Source organism: Gadus chalcogrammus, chromosome 2 (genome assembly GCF_026213295.1).
Source record: "Gadus chalcogrammus isolate NIFS_2021 chromosome 2, NIFS_Gcha_1.0, whole genome shotgun sequence".
Classification (NCBI taxonomy): Eukaryota; Metazoa; Chordata; class Actinopteri; order Gadiformes; family Gadidae; genus Gadus; species Gadus chalcogrammus.
This window is the reverse complement of record NC_079413.1, coordinates 6,255,544-6,277,122: the sequence shown is the minus strand read 5'-3', so window position 1 is coordinate 6,277,122 and position 21,579 is coordinate 6,255,544. Positions and strand designations below refer to the sequence as shown.

Sequence of the window (21,579 nt, the reverse complement as noted above, 5' to 3'; positions counted from 1 at the left end):
CTGGGCAGGTACAAGGCCCACAGGCTGGTTTGCGCTGTGGGTAATACGAAGTGGAGAACAACAGTTTTCAATCTTGCTCAAGCAATCAACAGTTTATTAACTCGAGCTACGTCTCCATGGCAACCCACTACGCCAACAGTGCACAGTGCCATCTAGTGGCATGAAAATAATACAATAGCGGTTAATTTGAACCACTATTGCAATTAACCGCTAATACCAGAAAATGGGTGGGGGGAACTGTTTTATAACACAAGCCATTTTCTATACCCGTTACACTTGCATGATCTGTCTGTACATTAATCTGCGAAAGGATGGCCAATAAATAATGAGTGAATAATTATTAATTAACATTGCTCCAGATGTATAATCAACCTGCAGATAACATGATCTGACACATCAAATTCCATCTCCTACTCTTGTATGAAACCCTTTCAGAACTTTCATTGGTTCATTATTTGATGTCTATCGGTCATTCTCTGACGCTCCTGCATTTGGTTGACCGTGAATGCGCACACACACACACACACACTCTCTGATAGTCTCCAGCTCAGCCTACACATATGACATCACATTAATTTAGTTTTCTAAAACATAGAATTCATCCATATTTTATTTTATTCATGGAGCATGATTGCTCAACTATTGCACTGAGATTTGCTTAGATTATATACGGTTTTCATGACAAAAGACAGATACAGGTCACTGTTTGTTAAGTATTTTTATGCAACAGATTTATCTTTTTACAAAATCAAGGAGAGAAATCAAAAAAATACAAATGCTTTGCAATTCTCTCAGAGAATGCCCCTTTATTGTGTGCCCGGAGGTTTCACGTTGGCTGACACTCAGTCTTGCATTTCACACAATACTGCTGTCTTCTTGGCTCTGTGTTAAGAGGAGTGGGGTGAGGAGGAAGCAAGACAGAAATGTTGAAAAGAGAGGGAGGGATGGGAGCCAGGAGAGGGTTAAAGCATGAAAAATAGAAAGCAAAAACAAAGGGCTAATGAAGAACTCTATTAGAAGTTGGGGGGGGGCGGGGGCAAAAGAAGAAGAGGTACTCTTGGGAGTGTGCAGTATTGTTCACCATCATGACCGCCTCAGCTGCTTCTGGTCCATATGTCATTTACGGCTCCAAATCACAACAGCTCCTTCTCCTCCAAAGTCTTTTTGGGGGCTCCGCTTCGACAGCACGGTTGCTAAGGGCAGCGGTTCTTGTGGATGTGGTCGTGGTGGGCATGAGTTCAGGAAGGCAGCCGGAGAGTTCCCTTGCCCAGCAGGAACTGTAGGATACGGTCCACCAGGAGAGCTGACACAAAGTCCACCACCAGGACCTGGGCGATCACGAGTTTGAACTGCCAGGGGGAACAAGAGGTAGCGGGGGAGGGGGGGGGGGGGGGGGGGGGTCAGTGAACACGACAGGACCTCTCTATTCCAGGCTGACAACAATGACAATACATTGAACAGAAATATATAGCAAATATTACAATATTGACATGCGTGTTTTTTTTTCTTACGTCCATTGGAATGTCTACGAGAGCAAACTGTTCGTTGAATTCTGGCGAGGAGCCGGACAGCAGTCCCACGATGGCTAGTCCCGATATGGCGATACTCCACAGTAGTGGGCGATTCTCGGTCAGAGACTCCATGAATGGGTGGCCCTATAACCGACACAGCAGGTCATTGTTACGGAACACTATGGAGACATGTGGGACACATTACAATGCATACAAAAAAAATAGATTATGAATACCTTGTAGTTAATGGCGAACGTAGCCATCTGCATGGCCATGGACATAATGTAAACTGTACTGTTGATGAGGCTGGGTTCAAATTCCTTATAGAGGTCGGCAAACTTTTCCGCTCTGCGAGAGAAAGAAAGTAAAAAAAACAGACAAATGTGACGTCATGTCTTATGAAGTAGGGTGTGATCACGGTTGGTGTGAGTGTGGCTCACCTGGGCGGACTTCTGCTCTGAGCTCCCTTGTAAAGGTACACCAGGCTGCAGAAGTGAACGGCGAACTGCAGCAACACCGTCAACACCGTGTAGAGGTTGAAGATGTTTGGTAAGGGCCGCTCTCTGGACAGTGTTTTCAGTGGCTGTGCGTGTGGAGGGAGAGAATGAGAACATGACAACCAAACACGAACCGGGACGGATCAGCTTTGAACGCCTTCCCCCCCGTCTTTTTGCGGTAATTGCGATGATGAAAATGGCTGATGAAATTCTGAAAATAATCAGGGATTTGGTTGGATTTTACGGTGGTTTCTTTGCATCAATGCACCAGTGCGTATTAACCAGGTTTTAAGTGACTTGGCATGCCTTTATTTCTTGTCGGTGCATGCTCTGCATAAAAAAATAAAAAAAGACAATAAAAGAAAGAAGAATTATTTTCATGACATCGTCTCACCTTTGACCTTGAGATGAAGAGGAAGCAGCCGGCCAGCAGCAGACCCTGCAGAGTAGCCTGGAAGTCACTGAACTTGACCCCCTCGAGGTAGAGAACGGACTGGCTGTAGGCCAGCACCAGGGCGTTGAGAGCCAGGATCTTGAACATCTGGAGGGTCGTGACCAGAGTGCAGCGGCCCTGCTTGATGACGTGACAGACTGGGGGAGAAGAGAAGAGGGTCACCCAGCGTCAGAAGAGGAGACTAGACGTCCTGAATCATCTGTCAACTCTGCAGAGTTCTACACACTAACAGGCCAAATTATACTCCCGGGTCGGGTCACTAGGCCACCGGTTTGGCCTAGAGAGCTGACTGCCGTGAGTGTTTTCCCATACATAGACCAATGTGTGGTCTATGTATGGGACAGCGCCACAGAATGAACACCGAGCGCCACAAATTGATTATTTTTGTTTTTTTGCGATTTTGAAAAATAAATATCATTCCGTTCGTTCATCTACGCATTGAACTCTTTCTCCCTGTCATTGTCATTCTCATTCACACAGGCACACAGAGACAGGCGCGTATACATGCCAATGGTGCTCGGGTACAATACCACTTATTGGATAAACCCGCGTATCACTGATACACTGCGCACGCACTGACAGCGGATTCGCCCGCGCCTCCTCTCAACGCGCCTACAAAGGAAAACCCGAAGCAGCGGGATATTTGTGATTAATGTGAAATGCGGTTATAGTTTAGGCTATATATATATTACAGTGTTAGACCCCCAGCCCGTTGGGCCGGCCATTTGAATACGCTCTGCAGCAGGGACCGAAGATCGGGAAGTGGGCCGATCCACATTGAAATGTATTTTGTGCGCGATTGCTCGATTACGCGAATGAGCAAACGCGAAACGCACACCCCCCCCCCCCCCCCCCCCGTCAAGACTCCACGTCCTAAAACCCCCCCCCCTTCCCAGGTAGCAATGTGTGGAGAGCTGACTGCCGTGAGTGTTTTGCCAAGGTAGCAATGTGTGGAACACATTGCTAGATGCACTGATGAATGGGCCTGCAACAGGCTTAAATCAAACTTGGCTCACACGGAGGCAGGCGCAGTCAACGCAAAACACATTCTCTCCACGCATTTGACTCACTAATGGCTGACAGATGGCTGTGGCATTTCTAAACTCTCAATCACAATATAGCTCTAATATAAGCTACAGCCCCTTTAAAATTATAAGTATAAGAGACATTTGACAACTCAAGAATCACAGACACAGATCTATAAACGCAAGCCCAGGCATAGAGAGACCCATGTCTTAGCTATAAATCGGACTTGAAGCCAAACACAGGGGAGAAGCTGTGGCGGTACTCACTGCACTGTATGGAGGAGAGTTTGGAGGTGAAGGGGGCAGCGATGGAGGCATCCCCCAGCTTCACCACTTGGATCTGGTCCTCTTCAAGCTCCCGCAGCACTTGGCTGATCCGCTCCTGCAACAGCACGACCCCTGTTGTTCAGTAACGTGCACTACAGCTCTACACGGCACCCGGGGGCGTGCTGCTACGGGCACATAACAAGCGCCTTTATCCGTCCCTTCGGCGAGATACATCAGCGCGTCCGCCGGTATGGGACAGGCAATGAGGATATAGTGTTTACGAAATGGCAGGGCGCTAATGAGCTCTGAGAGTGGAGAGCACACCAACGCAATCAGCCCGGCACTATAAAAAATGTTAATACATTAATAAACGTGATTTGTACCTGAAGGGTTTACTTCCATATATTAACGTCTGTCCCTTTCGTTCATTGATTTGGAGTATTGTGAATAGCTACATACAACATTAACATCTTGATTTGAGTGACTCTCCGGCCTGAAATTTACAAACATATCAAGTATTGATTCACCATCACGTTTGAATCCACAGCGAATGACGGTGAATCTTCTCTATATCCGTGCCCTTAATAAACAGGTAGCGAGTAAGCCTTCTGCACAAGGGCTAACTGCAAAAATGGTGGTGAACCCAACATCCTGTGAACTGGGAGTCAACCTGAACACCACATACACCTGCTCCAGCCGACGCACCTTCTGGGCAGCGAGCTGCTCCTCCCGCTGGGCCATCATCCTCTGTCTGGCCGCCCTGGAGCTCATCTTGCCTGAGGTTGGAACCGGCGGCATGGATCGGGTCTCCGCCGCTGCGGCCGCCGCCGCCGCCGCCGCTGCGGCCGCCGCCGCCGCCGCCACCTCCTTCTCCCTCCCACGCTTCCTCCTCTCCGGCATGCGTTCGGGAGCGTTGGCCAACAGCGCGACACCTGTTTCCGATTTGTGTTTCAATGCCCACGCTTCAATGGGGGTTGGTTTTCCAATGCTCATTATCAACCCCTTCAGGTCGGTCGGTTTCACCGGGGGTTTGATGCGTGTGCGAACGCTCACCTATGTGGGCGTGTTTGAGAGCGCCGACGTCGTTGGTGCCGTCCCCGCACATCAGCGTGATGTAGCCCAGGCCCTTGAGGCTGGTGATGACAAACTCCTGCGAGGAGGACCGCCACCCGGCGCCAGGACAGAGAACGTAAACACTTAAGAATATAATGGACCGTAGGAGGGGCCCTTGACCCAGACCTCTTTACCACCCTACGACACGACATACTAGGTTTCAATGTGGTTTGGGTGCATGCGTTACCCATTTCAATTCGACTAAAGACAAGGGAACGACTGCAATGGCTTCTGCTTCATAATCCTCCCCGAGAACCCTACGGCGCCACTCGCTCCACCCGCACCCACCTTCTGCTTGGGGCTAACCCGGGCGAACACCCTGACGTGAGGCAGCAGGGCGTTGAGGAGCCGGGTGTCGGCGCTGAGCCGGGCGAGCCCCTCCCCGGTGACGCATAGGTCGTACTGCTCGATGAACTCGTCCACAGAGGGCGGGGGCAGGGGCACGTGCACGCTGCCGTCGATGGACTCCCACTGCCACTCGCCTGGAGGAGATAAACACCCGGTCAGTGGCGGTGTAGAGCAGTGTGTTATGGGCCCCAATGAATGAAGAATGAATGAATGAATGATGGAGATGATGATGCTCAATCACAACATGGATATCTTTCGTTTCCAGGCTTTGGCAGCTTAGCGCGTGTGCTGAACGGGTTTCCCTGTGAACGTGTGATGGGAGTAGAGGCCCTGGGGTACTGACCGGGACCGGGGCCTGACTGCAGTACGAGCGTGTGTTCCTTCTGGATGAAGTGGAGCTCCCTGGCCACGTGGCAGGCGGTGAGGGGGTTGTCGCCGGTGATCATCACTACCTACGGACAGAAGATAAAAGGACTGTTAATGCTGGGCGGTGATTACACATCTGGTATACCGTCTTTGAAAAAGGTATTGTGTTTGTGAACTGAAGATGTCAACTTATCGCGATACTTACCTATATAGTCTATATTAATGATGACAAGAAGATGTGCACTTATGATCAGTTTTAAGGTTTTATCAATCAGAGAAAAAAGTACAACTAGTTTAGGTCTGATACCATATTTCAATTTGCCATGTACTTCCATATAACCACCCTCAGTCAGACTGTTTTGAAGGTACTTTCCATTTATGAGCATCGTAGGGATATTTATGAATATTATATTAAAATCGCCATGAGTTTCATTACGATCCATTTTTCCATATCGCCCAGCCCTAACATCAACAAACTCGACCCATTCACGACCATGTCCCTTTGTCTCGTCCTTATGCATGCGTGTGTCAGGGAAGGAGCTTTCGTACATGGTGCGACGCCTCTTGGATCTCCCTGATGACGGCCTTGCTGTCGGCCTTCAGGGGGCAGGAGACGACCATGAAGCCGGCGAACCGCAGGTCACACTCCAGCCCGTCCCGAGTCATCTCTCGGACCTGCACCGATCACACACAGCGATTAATCATTTCCCTCTGTTTACATCGAGTCTGATCGGACCACGGTGACAACATAGGATGGTTGATTAAAACCACTCTCATACCAGCATTGAGAAATATAATAACGTATGAGGCAGAGCCAAAACAAAAGCCGTACCTGCTGGTGGCTGAGGTGCCCTATCTCCTTGTACCCCAGCGCGAGCACCCGGGCACCTTCTCTTGACATCTCCTTGTGGACCTCGTCATAGCTCGCGGGACGCTCAGAGAACTACAGCGACAAGCCAGGACCAGGGATGGTGATGTCAACATTTACATTCAGGGCATTTAGCATTTCATCCAAAGTGACTTACACTACGTACATTTAACAGAATAAAGAGAAACAATATATCACGATTTATCGCATAGAAACAAGTGCAAAGCATTTCCAATTGCTAGGTTAACCCATTCCAACACAACAAGATAGCATTGTGTAGCATCTCATTCTAGCTATGTTCTATTTTTTTAGTGCCTGGTTAACGGATTGACCTACGTTATCAAAACGAAACCCGCCATGCAAGGTTCTCCGTGTGTGTGACAACCCACCATCCCACTGAGTGTCTCGGGGGCACCCTTCACGGTGGAGATGTAGCAGAGCTCCGTGGAGCCCAGCTTCTCGTACGAGGCCAGCACCGACATCCTCTTCAGGGCGCTGGAGAAGTGGAAGCGCTGGTGGATCTTCAGCCCTTGGGTTTTGATGCCCCGCGTGAACACCTTCTCGTCTGGTCACAGGGAAAGAGGTTCGGTCAGTCGTTTGTATGACATATAGACACAGACACACACCCACACACTATATACACGATTGCACCGCTGTATTCAAAATGTTAATTGCACATAAACAAAAGGGGTTCATACTTTGGCACCAACACTACGTCTACTACATCAGGTTACCTTCCCTCATTCTAAAGCCAATCACTACAAGGATGGTGTATTCACCATATTTATAGTGATATGTTACAGCAGGGTACACACATTGCAAACTTGTTACCTTAATACATGTACATGTTTCATCTCTATATGCCAGTGCCCCAGTCTGGACAGATATGTTTTCTTTATTCATTTCTGTTGTTTTTTTTAAGATCCATCATCGGCTAGTACTTTCTGCTCTGACACTCCTTATTTCCGGCCTGTTAATATTTAATCAATAAAGTACATCTAATGGGGCTTCTACATCAGAATACATCATTGTTGTTTTGTTTGTAATGCTCTGCCACATTGAGAGGACTCAAGAGAGTTGTAGTACTGTCCATTACAGAATTAATGCAAATAAATCCTAACCTAGGCTTACGTCTCACGGGAGAAACGCTGTGGCAGTTTCAGACAAAACAATGTCTCCCCATAAGGACAAATCATTTCACGAGGTATTACTAAACAATTACCTAAAATTCATTGCTTCCAACAAAATGACAATCATTCCATTGCTCCTAAAATGGCGGTGGTCATTGTGATACGACATCGCTATGTACAAGCCTTGTAAACAGCAACTAACTACGAGTAAACAGGTAACAGGGCTAGTCAACTACAGTGCAGAGACATACCTAATTAGATCAAGCAATTAGTTTGACGAGCTGCACCTGTGCTCTCTCTGCTTTGAGACATGAGCTGTGTTCGAAATCGTTCCCTATTCACTCACTCACTATTCCCTATATAGTGTTCATGATAGTGCACAATATAGGGAACGAACAAACGAGAATTCAGACACTAAGCTGAACATTTCTAAACGTCATTTGCGTCAGTAAATGCGCCGGGTATTTGTGTGACGCAGACAGATGCGCCCATATCATGTAAACAAACCGGGCACTCACGAGGAAAGCTGGAGGTTGTATCGATGTCGAATGTTACATTTCCTTGATCAAGGTTTTTTTAATTCATTTTGAATGTTACATTATCTATGTTAAATCCCAAATAAATTGTTGACATTTCCTCCGGAAAAACACGACTGCATTGCATTGTGGTATACGGAAGTAACATGTAGGGAACATCGTATGTACACTCAAATTTTGGGTATTTTAAGTCCACTGTGCATGAAATTAACCACTGAGAATTTGAACACCACTACAAAATGGCAAGCACCCTATATAGTGCACTATATCCGTGATAGGGAACGATTTCGAACACAGCTATGGATAAAATGGCGTGCAGCTTGTACCTTTAGTCAGGTTCCAGTCGGCGGACATCAGCATGGCTTTCTCCAGCGGGTCTCCAACCAGCTGTCCGTCATCCAGAGTGACGAGTGAGTGACAGGTGGCCACCACTCGGTGCGTCTCCACTGGGATCTCAGACACTGGCATCACCTCCTTCCCCTCTCTGTCACCGCAGACATGAAGTCATTAAACACAATGCAATTGAACCAAACACGTAATGTCATGTCCCGTCAACGGATGGGATCCAGGCGTGGTATTGTAGCCGGCCTTTGAGATTCATGGGTTTGCACATTAAAAGAGGAGCATAGATGGAATCATATGATGAGAGTAATAACAGTTTACCACTGTTTACGGTTCATTTTATAACGAACCAGTGAAGCACCTATTAATCATTTCAGGCAGATATTGTCTGTTAAGATTTGAATGCCTTATAATATAAAACATTAATACAATGCACCCTCCAAAACCAGCCAAAGTAATGATTTCATCATTCATCACTATGATAACTCACATAATTTATTGTCCCCCTCAAATCCCACATTAGGCATGTGAAGCATACCTCAGGCCCGCCACCCCGCGAACAACGAGGCTGTCGCTGGTCAGCGTTCCCGTCTTGTCAAAGCAGCAGACCTCCACCTTGCCCGCGAACGGTATCCTGAACGGCTCCGTACAGAATATATCTGGGAACAGGGGAAGAGGAATTAAAGTCTTTCAGAGGATCACAGCCGAGGGACCACAGCCATCATCCCCCCCAGTGCCACCATTCAAATGACATGCAAAGCAGGCGGACTCACAGAGCTTGGCGAGGGCGATGAGGGAGGTGTTGACGGCCAGAGACAGCTCTATGGGAAGCTCGGGAGGCACCACGGAGGTCAGGATGAGGGTGCACTCCAAGAACAACTTGTACCGGTTCCTGCTGGGATCCTTGGTCCCTGAGGCAAATCAAAAAGTAACAAAATAACGTGTTTTATATTCCTACAGGCTTAATCAGAATGACAATTTCAACGAGCACTTTAACATAAAAAAAAAAGCCAATATCTTCTTCTTCTTCTTCATCCTCTTATGATAGTCTGTAGTAAAAATAAATCCATAGACAATACAGTGCGTAAAACCCCTAAAATTGCGTAAAAGCTAACATTGCTTATTTGGTTTGACCAGAGAGCCTCAATGACTTATTCAAGCTGTACTATACACGTTTCAATTCCAGACATGGTCTCCTCATGTACCTTTATAAATTAATTTGTGGCAACGCTTGCATTGACTCAAGAATTGGGTTCAAAGGACGGGTGCACATTGTGGCGAGTCCCACCTTCCATCCACACGTAGCCAGCCGCAGCGATCGCGAACACCAGGAGGAAGAGGATGAAGATAAAGGTTTCCAGGTTGTTTGCCGTCACCCTCTTCACACCAAACAGGATGGTCCTCAACAGCTTACCCTGGAGACGATTTACAGTGGATACAAATGTGACGCCTGACGCGTGAATCGCAGAAAACGTGTCGGCAGTGGAACACCTCGCACGAATCAGCGTAGTGCATCGTTGATTCACAGGGGAGGTAATGATCCCTGTTTGGTCGGCTCACCTGGGACGTGTAGAAGCCTGTCCTCAGAACGTAGGCCACACAGCCATTGTCCACCGCTGCAATGTAGAACAGCACCAGCCATGAGCAGGAGTGTCATCTTTTCAAGATACCGAATACAGGTAGCGACAGTATGCAGTGTATGATGCAGGTATTAACTGCATACAAAGAGGTGTGTTTAGTGTGCATGTTGGAACGAGACACTGACGTTTGAGACCGGCACTGGCTTTCAGGGGCGGTGTGTGCTGGACCACCTTGGTCCCACCGGAGATTACGTGGAGACGGGAATCCCCCTGAAGGTCCAGGATCCGTTCTGGGTCCAGGTCCTCTAATGGCTCCTACAGAATCAATCCAAAAAAAAAAAGTTATACCCGAGTCCTATACGTGGCTGATCCATCTGGAGGGATCAATCGATCCTCCTACCTTCATCTGGGGGACGGACTCGCCGGTCAGCATAGCCTCGTCCACGATGCAGCGGCCCCGGAGAAGCACGACGTCACAGGGCACCAGGTTCTCCTGAGGGGACCGTCCTGGGAGAGGTAACACACACACACACACACACACACACACACACACACACACACACACACACACACACACACACACACACACACACACACACACACACACACACACACACACACACACACACACACACACACACACAGTCAATGAGAAACGATGTATGGAGGGAAGGTAATGTACCAGCAGAACGGGACAGGAAGGAAGCATACCTATAGAGACAATGTCTCCGGGAACAAGCTCATCACTGGAAACAGGTCTCCACTTTCTGTTACGGTAGACCTGCAGGAAAACACACACACACACACACGCAACACATTTTATATATCGTCATCATAAATACATGGAGATATCCAACCAAATACCTGTTATTTGAGCCTGAACTGAATGTGGAGATCTCCCAGTGCCCACCTGGATCATGTAGGGCTTGTTCCCCATGCGACGGATCTCAGACATGTTCCTCATCTGCTGCTGGACCAGGGAGGCCTCGAACGCTACCAGCATGAACAGCGTGAAGACACTGTAGTACCAGTACTCGTCCAGGCACCACAGCCCCACACAGAACACCTTCAGAGGGGGGGAGGAAACTCCATGGATTACAGGAAAAGCTTGCACTCTCAACAAAGTTCTGGATTGCAAACAGCTCTTTAATGTAAATATATTTTTTTTTAGGTTTTGAATTTTTTATGTGATTACAATGATAGCGATTGATATTACAGTTCTGAATGAAAGATTAAGATAAACAGTTTATAATGCATTGCAGAGTGCACAATACGGAAATCAATCAGCTTCATCCATTGTGTATTTGTATCATGGCGTATCAGAAACTCATATCCCAAAACTAAAAAAGTATCAAGGAACCATCACACGATTAAAACGAAAGTGAACCAGGATGAGTCGTAATATGAAGACTGTTATTGTGTAGTAACCCTGACCACTGATCAACCCATGGGTCTGGATGCCACGCTGATACGACACCACTGAACGAGAACAACCACTCACCCTCGACCTCAACCCACCTGGAACACGAAGAAGGGGGCGGTGGCTCTCTCTCGGAAGAGCTCCAGGAAGTCCGGCACCATCATCTCGGCGCGGTTAGTGCCGTAGCGCTTCTCCGCCGCCTTCAGGTCCACCTCCTCCTGGTAGCCGCGCCAGGCCTGGAAGTAGCCCATGGCGTGGTTGATGGGGAAGGCCACGGGCAGGAAGAGCTTCTTCTCCTTGTCGTCAAAGATGTAGCGGATCTTCTGGAACTCGAAGGACAGGATGCCCTCGCCGGCGTCGTCCTGGTGGGGAGAGAAAGGACGATTGGGAATCGCAAATGGATGGAAGAATGATGACGGTGATGCAACGGACGCATTCCCATATAGAATGTAATGGAGATTCTAAATCTCCATCGCTATTGTAAACACCCACGGTTCCCATGCATAGACAGACAGCACGTAGCATGTTCAGGTTCAATCGCCTCAGACCGATGAGACATCAGTGTTTTCCTACATAGGTTGTGCTTGGGAGATTTGTGGACAAATCCATTAGACATGCAGCCTTATAATGGGAGTCTGATTGTCAGATCACCCAGGATCATCATCTGTCGACGCAGCCTATGATGACCCTGAATCGGCTCGGCTTACGTGCTGCTGCGTTCGCCCTGCTCCACCACTAACTCCTCCAGTCAGGGACCGGGGCAGAGCACTGGGACAGAAAAAGGTTTTGGACTATGGACTAGGTCTCTATTACTTAAACAGAAATGGGTAACTGGCCCCGGTTAGTGGAACCTCCACTTACTACTACTCATGGTAATTGGGGAAACTAAAAACGCTGTTTTCTGTGTAAATTCCATTGGCAGGGAAAATACAAATGGAAAATGGCATGGGCGTCTGTAGATATAGAGAGATATATAATAGAGCATGTTTGGATGTGTATGCAAAAAAAAAAGGCTAATAATAGCTGTTCAGAATCGAGATAATTTGAACCAGGAAGTGTGCAATTTAGAAGACCACTGACCTGGTCTCTCTGAAGTGCCACAAGCTCTGCAGAACCATTGTTGGGTGTAGGCACGACTTTTGCAAGCGTAGCCTTCTGAGGGTCTTGTTCCTGAAGAAGTAATTAAAAAGATTATTAATATGCAGTTCACCTTTATCCGTGTGAAGCTTTGACGGGAGCCATATGTCAGCCACATTGTCTCAAGGACTTCCAATTATAAATGGTCACTGAGTTTAATTTGAATATATAATATACGATTTAGCATGTTATGTATTACTTTTATACAAATGAATCACACCACGAATTACTTCAATATACTGTTAATCACATCATTTTATATTTATTAACTGATTAAAAGTTACAACACCACATTCGTTATTTTACCCCCAATTTGTAAGAGACTGTCAACTGTTGATTCCTGCATGTAACAATATGTTTATATATACCTTAGAACAGGTGAGCCAACAGTGAGCGTGCACGGACCAATAACCAGACAGCGCTGTGAGGACGTGCGCGATCCCGATTGCCGCTAGCGCCAGCAGGCCGGCCTCGGGATACTCGGAGGCACCATAGACGCCTAACCATGCATAAAGCCAACCGGGATACAGAACAACGAAAAATGGAAGAACTGTTCCATGGAAAAGCCTGGGCCTTCGTCTGTACAGCGTCACAGAGCTAACCAGATCATCGTTCGTCCCGTTGTCATGGCTGTGGTTCATAGAGGGGGCCATTTGAAGCTCACCCGACTCCTGTATGCCGTCGGTAACCATATTCACCCCTTTAGGAATCTCATTCATTTTGCGTTCTTCACTTTCTGGGCCCCCTCTAACCGCCACCACCCCCTTCGCTCTGTATTCGATGTAGATCCAATTTTGCCCAGTGTAGTATCAGCTCCAGCCTTCAAATTCGTTTTCAGAATAACTTGTTCTCTTACTGCTGCTTCCGCACACGTCACCACGCAAATCACGCAGAGTCCTCTTTGCTGTCGTAGCCATAGCTCGTAGTCCGGAAATCTCATTTAGACAAGCAAGAACACAAAATTCCGTATTTATTTTTTATAAACATTAGTATAGAGGACCGTAATATTTATTTTACGTGTCTATGAAGATGGAATAATAATGAATATATTTGCAGAACATGGTTATATGGCGATATGCTATCCCTTTAAGAAAACGGAACCGTCACAAAAAGGGGCAGGCCTAAATGGAAAACTGACGTAAACCAAACCAATAGAATTGTACAATCCAACCATCTCTTCCAATGAACTCATAAGGAGGCGTATACGGCAGTGAACATACAGACATGGCTGCACATGCTGAAACCATATCGTTATTATAACCTTGATTCTGCTATTTATTCTTTACGACTGCCAAGTCCACAGTTATCATCCCAATCATGTAAGAAAGCAAATATTAAATTATTAACGAATGTCATCGTGAATTTATATTTTCTAAATGCATGTTGTATGTTGTCCAAAGTGCCTGAAAATGTATTAGTTAACTTCCTACTAGTAATAAACGGAATTAATTGACCTACATATGTGTCACCTTCTAGGCAGGCTGCCATGAATATTACGGCAAAGTATTGCCAAAAAGAGATGGAGGAATATGGGTCTTGTGTGGCCTCCAACCCGTCGACATGGCAGCATCACTGTCATGAACTCAAGATGAAGGTCGCCAACTGCACATCTTCACAGTAAGTGGATGACCCTTGTGTATTTCTTGCTGTGGAACAGGAAAATGTAACCTTCCCCTCCTCCCTGCAACACACACACACGCACACCACACACGCACTAATAAATCAACTTTATTTGTTGGTAATCTCTCATTCCAGCCCAGTGATCCAGAAAATAAGGTCAAGCTGTTCGAAAGAATTTGTACAATTTGAGCACTGTCTCCGGGAAAACCAAGCCGACCCTACCTCCTGCCAGCCACACATAGCACGTTTCCTGGGTTGCGCGGAGACGGTCGATCTCAGTGGAGCAGGTGAGCGTTCAATCGAGTGTGTGTGTGCGTGTGTGTGCATGTGTCACATGTGTGTTTTTGTGTGTGTGTGTGTGTGTTTTTGTGTGTGTGTGTGTGTGTGTGTGTGTGTGTGTGTGTGTGTGTGTGTAAGGTCAATGTATCCCATATCCAATGGGAGTAGGGACACCAGTAAATATAAGACTCAAGTTAACTTGCCTTACCTGTAGTGATTTTTTTTTGCTTTATTGATTTCCATAGCAGAAGCCACAATCGAGACCCCAGTACCTCAGCCTACCTAGAAGACCCCCCTTACGTTCACCCCTCTATGACCAGAACTGTCTTTTACAGCGGCAAGGAAGGACTTGTCAACAATGAATTCAGCCCAGTTATGCTATGTACTTTAATGATGTAAACCTCAATGTCACCTAAAACACAGTACTAGCTTAGCCTTGGCAGCTTTGTTGGTAGGTCTAGTTTAAGTGCAGTTTTAATAGTGTGAGCCAAAAGGCCCAACAAAGGTGCATTTCTGCCTACACATATCATAATCTTTTGGGCAAAGTTTCAACATTAATGTGAATATGTACAAACAGTACTGTATGTCCCTTTCTTCCGATAAATTTCAACCAATAAAAATATAATTTTCTATGAAATTGTATATTTATTTTTTACGATTTGACCTTTGTTCTGACTTCTCTGCTTCTTCGGTCGAATAGTTTAATCAAAATGGATGTCCGAAGTATTACTCACTGGGTTAACCCCTGGTGGGGTTTCAACGTAACTCATGTGTGTCGCTACTCCCTACACTCCCTCCATGCCAGCCTGAATCACAGCAACATATTAAACTGGGCACTTTTAGCTCCCACACATTTCTTAGGCCGGTCACTGTTCAACAGGGAGTCTCTGGAGGGGAGGGAGTCTGTCTAGTGACTACATCTAATCAGAGGGACTACTGAGGGAGGCTGTTGAGTTATGGGCCCTTTGACTACAGAGCGGAACAGGATACTTTGCTCGATGACTTATTAAATGCTGAGGGGAAGAACACTTTTTTTTTCCTGCGTATATATCGGACTAACATTCAGGACCAAAAAAGTGAAGCAACACTTCAGAAATGTGATTGCCGATTGTATTTGAAGATATGGCAACGGTACATTCAAATCACATCACCTGTTAAACAAAACCCAAAAAATGTTAAAATAGCAGAAACTCGCCTAATACCACACAAATAAGTTACTTTCACATAAAATAATCACTGCATGAATGCCATCAATCAGTGATCATAGACAAACATACTGCCATAAAGGATAATGTTACAAGCTGTAGCCAATCACTATAGCACGATAAATCAAACAAATATAATCCTAATATATTTATATTCCTGAACCAGAGGAGGGGAGAGTCTGGCTCCTGTGCTATGTTGATTTTTTTTTTCTTTTTGCAAAGCTCGGCGTCCATTATGACTTCAAACCACACTTTTCCGATCTATATTGCGACACACAATATATCATGCTACAATTTGAGTATTTGTCGAATATGAGAGGAACTAGAAGATACAAAATGTCATACAACAACAATTTCTTTCAGGAGATGCTCTAAATAAAGAAACAACTAAAGTGTCAAAAAGTGTAATAGTAGCGAACATACAGTCATATTCACATTTATATTACAGGACAGCACACCATCACGTGCTTAACACCCCGACTTTAGGAAGTTGGAGAGCCTTTTTGTCTTCAAACTACAGCACAGCACTACTTTTATTTTGTGAACACGGTATACAAGAAGAGGGAACCATTAAGTGTCTATTCCTGAACCACGACCCTGTTTCCGTATAAGGCTCTTCAATCTACCCTGTAGTATTTCCTATACGTGATTGGTTTCTATTCTATCCGTTTTGGCCTTGAACTATTTTGTTTTTAAGTTAAAGAATAAGCTTTGGATTTTATCTCTGTTTTTAATTGGAGACTGACATTAGAAAGCTTTTATTGTGTTGTTGTTGTTGTTGTTGTTTTTTCTTACAAAAGTTTTACTCTGACCATTGTGGAAAATAAATTGAGATCCATCCTTTCCAGCATACCTTCCTGAGTGAAAGACTCAGGTCACACGAATATACACACTAACCTGAGAACACAATTCTACCCCTATCCATGAAGGTCAATTCAGAGTACACGATACCTAACCACCATCAACGTTATCAAACAATTGTAATCTACTTATCTAATTAGATTCTTGAATTTCTCTTCAACCCTGCTTCGACGACCAAGTAAAGAGTTTGATTAAATCAACGTTTTATCCCCAATAATTTAAAGATACATAATATAACTTGTACCAACATCTCGTACCAAGTGTTTTATGTTTTTTCTTTTGTTTTTAAAAGTGCTTTAATACCTCTATGGTTGATAACATTGAATAAACATAAATAACAAACAATAAAATTGAGGTCTTTTAAAATTTCAGTGTCTACTTATACATTTGTGTGTCGATTTTATACAATTGTGGTAATGCTATACTACCGCAATGTGTATTCAAACGAGCACACTCTTTGCCTGCCTATTTGCTATTTGATGATTTGGGATTGGAATAAAAGCTTGTGTTTGTATTTGGGTGTAGGCTGTTCATGAAGAGTGGTCCTACAGGCATGTTGATGGACGGACTCCATTAGCTGCATCTCTGAGAGGTGAAAGGCGGAAGCGTAGGGAAAGGGTGAGAGTTCACAGGGGTCAGGAGGTGAAGTAGGAGTTCTGCATGGAGTAGAGACGGTCGATTGGGTTTCCCACCCGTCCTGCAAGGAGACCACTCTCCACCCCTGTTGCCAAGAGACAGTCGCCAAGGTGACCGAGGCTCCCGTCGCTGTCCAGATCGTGGAACACCGTCTCGGATTCTGAGACACAGACAGATAGTTTGGGGAAATGTGAATAACTGATAAAAGAAAGAACCACAGGCCTGTTTAATGTTAATTCTAACACCACAGTCGTACCATAGGCGTGGAGCTGCTCATTGGTCAGCTGAGGAGGTGTAAGCCCGTGTCTGAAGGGCTCCCCTCCATATATGTTGGGGTCCAGGGCCAGAAGCTGCTGCCGTGGCAACGAGGGATACCCCAGAAGCCCGTCCATCCCGTGAGTACTGGAGCCATCTTTAAAAAAAAACACATAAAAATAAATAAAAATAAAAATACGAAACTAGCTCAACTCCTCGTCTGCTTAGATCTTTCAGTTGGTTTTCATGAAAGGTAGGGAAGTAGCTATACCTTCGCTGTCATCGTTGCTCTGTCGGCCCCCCCTGTTGGGCCCCCGCCGGCCCCCAGCCATCTGCTCCTGCTCCTGCTGCTGCTGCTGCTGCTGCTGTCGACGGGCTATCTTCTTCATCTGCAGCGCCCGACACATGAATCCAAACGTTAATACGTCAATAATGCTAATCATCGTTTTGTTCATATAGCGCTTTTCAAGGTATTCGAAGTCAAAAAATGTAATTAACGTTGCGGTAAAAAAACAACGATTCAGTTCAATCATATTCAAATACAAAAACACACCTAAACCTTATTAAAGCGTACAATGAAATGGTGAGGTTAAAACTGACATCAAAAGCAGTTTTTTATTCATTGTCTTTGATTGCGTGAATGTGTATTCATGTTTATGTGTATGTATGTCCATGTGTGTGTATGTGTGGCGTATGTAAGTGTGTGTGTGTGTGTGTGTGTGTGTGTGTGTGTGTGTGTGTGTGTGTGTGTGTGTGTGTGTGTGTGTGTGTGCATGTGCCACACATCCGCCACGTGTTTTCGCAACTCCCACCTTCGCTCTCTGGTTCTGAAACCACACCTGCACCACCCGCACCGTCAGTCCCGTCTCGGCGGCCAGAGTCTCCCTCACCTGCAGTAGACAATCCTCCATCGTTAACACCGTCGCTCCTCCTCCTCCTCCCTCTGCCACCACATCAATATTAAAGGAGTGCATTTAAATAGCGCTTCTATCCAAAGCGCTTCACAAGATGGTCTGACATTCGCCCATCCACACACCGACGGCGGCGTCAGCCGGGGATCGTACTGGCAAACTTGTGGTTACCAGCCGACGCGCTCTACCTCCTTAGCTACTGGGGGGGTCCCCTCACCTTGCGGCAGGGTTTGGAGGACACCTCGAAGGAGGCCTTGAAGGCTCGGCGCTGCTGCGTGGTCAGGATGGTGCGCGGCCGCTTGGACCGCTTGTGGTCCTTCCCTTCGTCGCCGCCCTTCCCCCCGCCGGAGCCGCCGCCGCCGTCCTCATCCTCGCTCTTCACTGGAGGACACAGTCAACGGGGGGGGGGGGGGGGGGGGGGGGTTAGTGTGAGTGTGGGAATGTGTGAAAAACAGATGAGATTTTTACAGTGGACTGCTGTGGCAGATTGTGGTGGGTAAAGTGGTTTTGGGGGGCGGGGGGGGGGGGGGGGGGGGGGGTTGAACTGGTGAATATATACTGAATATATATATAAATAAACATATGTTGCATGGACATATATGTATGTATGCAACTGTACTGAAAGGAAAAATATCTTTGGAAAGACCTTTTGGAGTTTTGCTTTTGGAGTTCACGGAAATCTATATCCAACATCGCACGGCCAACCGTGTGGAGCGTGGGTGCGTGTTTGTGGTTTGTGTGTTTTTGTGGTTTGCGTCGACCGCAGGAATCCTTTTTTCTGCACCTGACTCTGTCGGGGCGGGACTGATGGCCGCCAGCATTTCCCTCTCCTTCTCGTAGTCCACGCGGCACAGCAGCTGGCCTTCCTTCAGCACAAACTCATCGCCCCTCTGCAGACGCCGCTCGCACTCACAGCAGCTGAAGCAGCCCAGGTGGTACACCTGGCCCAGCACGCGCATGATCAGCTCCGAGCGGCCAATCACCTGCAGGCACGCACTGCACTTCCTCACAAACAGCCTGGAATGGGGGAGAGACGGACGACATGTTGGCCTGAGATATGTGGATGCGTGGAGGACATGGGCAAGAGTGGTGGTCTCAGAGAGAGAGAGAGAGAGAGAGAGAGAGAGAGAGAGAGAGAGAGAGAGAGAGAGAGAGAGAGAGAGAGAGACTGTAGCCTATAGGAGTGTCAATAAATAAAAGAGGAACACACACGGGAGGATGGGACACGTTTTCCCTTTCAACGCCATGCTTGTGGTGATTAGTGGAGTCACTTAATTAAAGGTCGAAGCGACATTACCCAATCCACAGAGCAACATGCTGAACATCTGCTCGCAGGAATTACATTTGTCAAAAGTGACAGTTTCCTCTCCCCGCCGGTAGGGGGCAGTAGTTAACCAGTGCAGGTAATAATGCTCGGTGCCATTCTGATATTGCAATTGCGTTGTTTTTTTATGTGAAGAGAAATCGTCTTGAATGTTCCTCTCTTTGGTTAAGGATTAAGAAAAAACGCATTGAAATGGAAATAATGAGGTCTTGAATTCACGTTATTGAATTGAAAAAGACAATACTTTTTCCTTTCTCTGACCCTGACCCCTCTCCTCCTTTTGTCCCGTTCTGTTCCCCGGGAGCCTGCTTTAAAGCTGCAATATGTCTCCATATTGAGAGCAGCTCTGCACATATATTTAGTAGCACCAGTGAATACCTCTCATCCTGGTCCTTCAGGTTCCCTGCCCCTCCCTTCCCAGTGTTTTCTGCCAGCATTCCCAGTTTTCCCTTGTGCCCTCCCAGCCTGCCTCCCCAGTTCACTGAAACTAATAAAGACAGGATTAATTAGATTGTTGTTTAAACAGTGCGATGGCCAGACAGACGCTGTAAACTCATAACCAGGGATTGGGGATAGCATGGGGTTAATCTCTACCCTCTCACTTATGCACACCCTAAGCACACGCACATGCACACACACACACACACACACACACACACACACACACACACACACACACACACACACACACACACACACACACACACACACACACACACACACACACAGAAACACATATGCATGCATGCACACACACTCGCACGCACACACACACACACACACACGGGCACCAGCACACACACACACACACACACACACACACACACACACACACACACACACACACACACACACACACACACACACACACACACACACACACACACACACACACACACACACACACACAGTATCTTTACTACATTTCATACCTATACATACAAATGAATAAGTTAATAACAGAGCGTGGGTAGACGTAATTAAACAGTCACCTATATATTTATAGATATTTATTTAAATTCTACAAATTAGGTACTTTTAAATGTTATACTATTATTAAAATAACATTTCATAATGTGTTGAGTGTAAACATTTTTTCCATAGACACTATTAAAAAATATATGGTGAGTGTGTTTATTTGCTTAATTGTGTGTGTGTGTGTGTGTGTGTGTGTGTGTGTGTGTGTGTGTGTGTGTGTGTGTGTGTGTGTGTGTGTGTGTGTGTGTGTGTGTACCTGTGTTTGTGTGCTGGTGCCCGTGTTGTGCCTGTGGTGTGTGTGTGTGTGTGTGTGTGTGTGTGTGTGTGTGTGTGTGTGTGTGTGTGTGTGTGTGTGTGTGTGTGTGTGTGTGTGTGTGTGTGTGTGCGTGCGTGTGTGCGTATGCCTGTTGGGTGATTGTGTGTGTGTGTGAGTGTGCGTCTCTGTGCTTGTGCGTCCCTGTGTGCCTATGTGTGTGTGTGGTGTGTGTGTGTGTGTGTGTGTGTGTTCCTCTGTGCTTGTGTGTTAGTGTATGTATGTGCGTGCGTCCCTGTGTGCCTATGTGTGTGTGTGTGTGTGTGTGTGTGTGTGTGTGTGCGCATGTGTGCGTGTTTGTGTTTGTGTGTATGTGTGTGTGTGTGTGTGTGTGTGTGTGTGTGTGTGTGTGTGTGTGTGTGTGTGTGTGTGTGTGTGTGTGTGCGCATGTGCGTGTGTGTGTGGAGGGGTAGTACGGGGTCGGGGCAGGAGGAGGAGGAAGAGGAGGAGGAGGTGGTGACTACAGGACAGAAGTGTCGAGGCACCCTGACTGGGGGACAGGAAGGTGTCGCTGCCCAGATCGAGAGAGTGCAGAGGGAGCCAGGTCTTCACACTAGAGCCCATAATCTGCGATTCTGTCCCAAACGCAGCTGCCGCGGCTAA

The 21,579-nt window shown here is 46.5% G+C and overlaps 3 protein-coding genes across 3 annotated transcripts in view; 1 reads left to right on the top strand and 2 right to left on the bottom strand.

The window, feature by feature from the left end:
* Positions 1-710: 710 nt before the first annotated feature.
* atp13a1 (ATPase 13A1) lies at positions 711-13,481 on the bottom strand. Its single transcript, XM_056577417.1, has 25 exons — positions 12,963-13,481; positions 12,538-12,627; positions 11,556-11,819; positions 10,948-11,103; positions 10,749-10,818; positions 10,438-10,544; positions 10,223-10,352; positions 10,018-10,073; positions 9,746-9,872; positions 9,231-9,368; positions 8,996-9,116; positions 8,442-8,599; positions 6,839-7,014; positions 6,414-6,524; positions 6,131-6,256; positions 5,559-5,667; positions 5,156-5,349; positions 4,808-4,904; positions 4,460-4,686; positions 3,755-3,869; positions 2,403-2,599; positions 1,952-2,094; positions 1,748-1,859; positions 1,512-1,655; positions 711-1,349 (listed from the first exon to the last, which is right to left on the bottom strand). Exons 1-25 carry the CDS (start codon positions 13,311-13,313, stop codon positions 1,239-1,241), a joined length of 3,630 nt encoding a protein of 1,209 aa, XP_056433392.1. The 5' UTR covers positions 13,314-13,481; the 3' UTR covers positions 711-1,238.
* A 306-nt stretch (positions 13,482-13,787) lies between these two features.
* On the top strand, positions 13,788-15,127 carry LOC130371879 (coiled-coil-helix-coiled-coil-helix domain-containing protein 5). Its single transcript, XM_056577751.1, has 4 exons — positions 13,788-13,913; positions 14,071-14,211; positions 14,350-14,501; positions 14,742-15,127. Coding segments are annotated over exons 1-4 (333 nt in total). The 5' UTR covers positions 13,788-13,911; the 3' UTR covers positions 14,780-15,127.
* Positions 15,128-15,552: 425 nt separating this feature from the next.
* lmx1al (LIM homeobox transcription factor 1, alpha-like) overlaps positions 15,553-21,579 on the bottom strand; it is a 19,277-nt gene continuing 13,250 nt past the window's right edge. Inside the window, exons 4-9 of the mRNA XM_056577581.1 lie at positions 19,146-19,378; positions 18,579-18,742; positions 18,263-18,340; positions 17,722-17,839; positions 17,452-17,607; positions 15,553-17,355 (exon numbers count right to left, since the gene is read on the bottom strand). Coding sequence (XP_056433556.1) covers positions 17,195-17,355; positions 17,452-17,607; positions 17,722-17,839; positions 18,263-18,340; positions 18,579-18,742; positions 19,146-19,378 — 910 coding nt within the window. The 3' untranslated portion in view covers positions 15,553-17,194. The remainder of the gene's footprint in view (positions 17,356-17,451; positions 17,608-17,721; positions 17,840-18,262; positions 18,341-18,578; positions 18,743-19,145; positions 19,379-21,579) is intronic.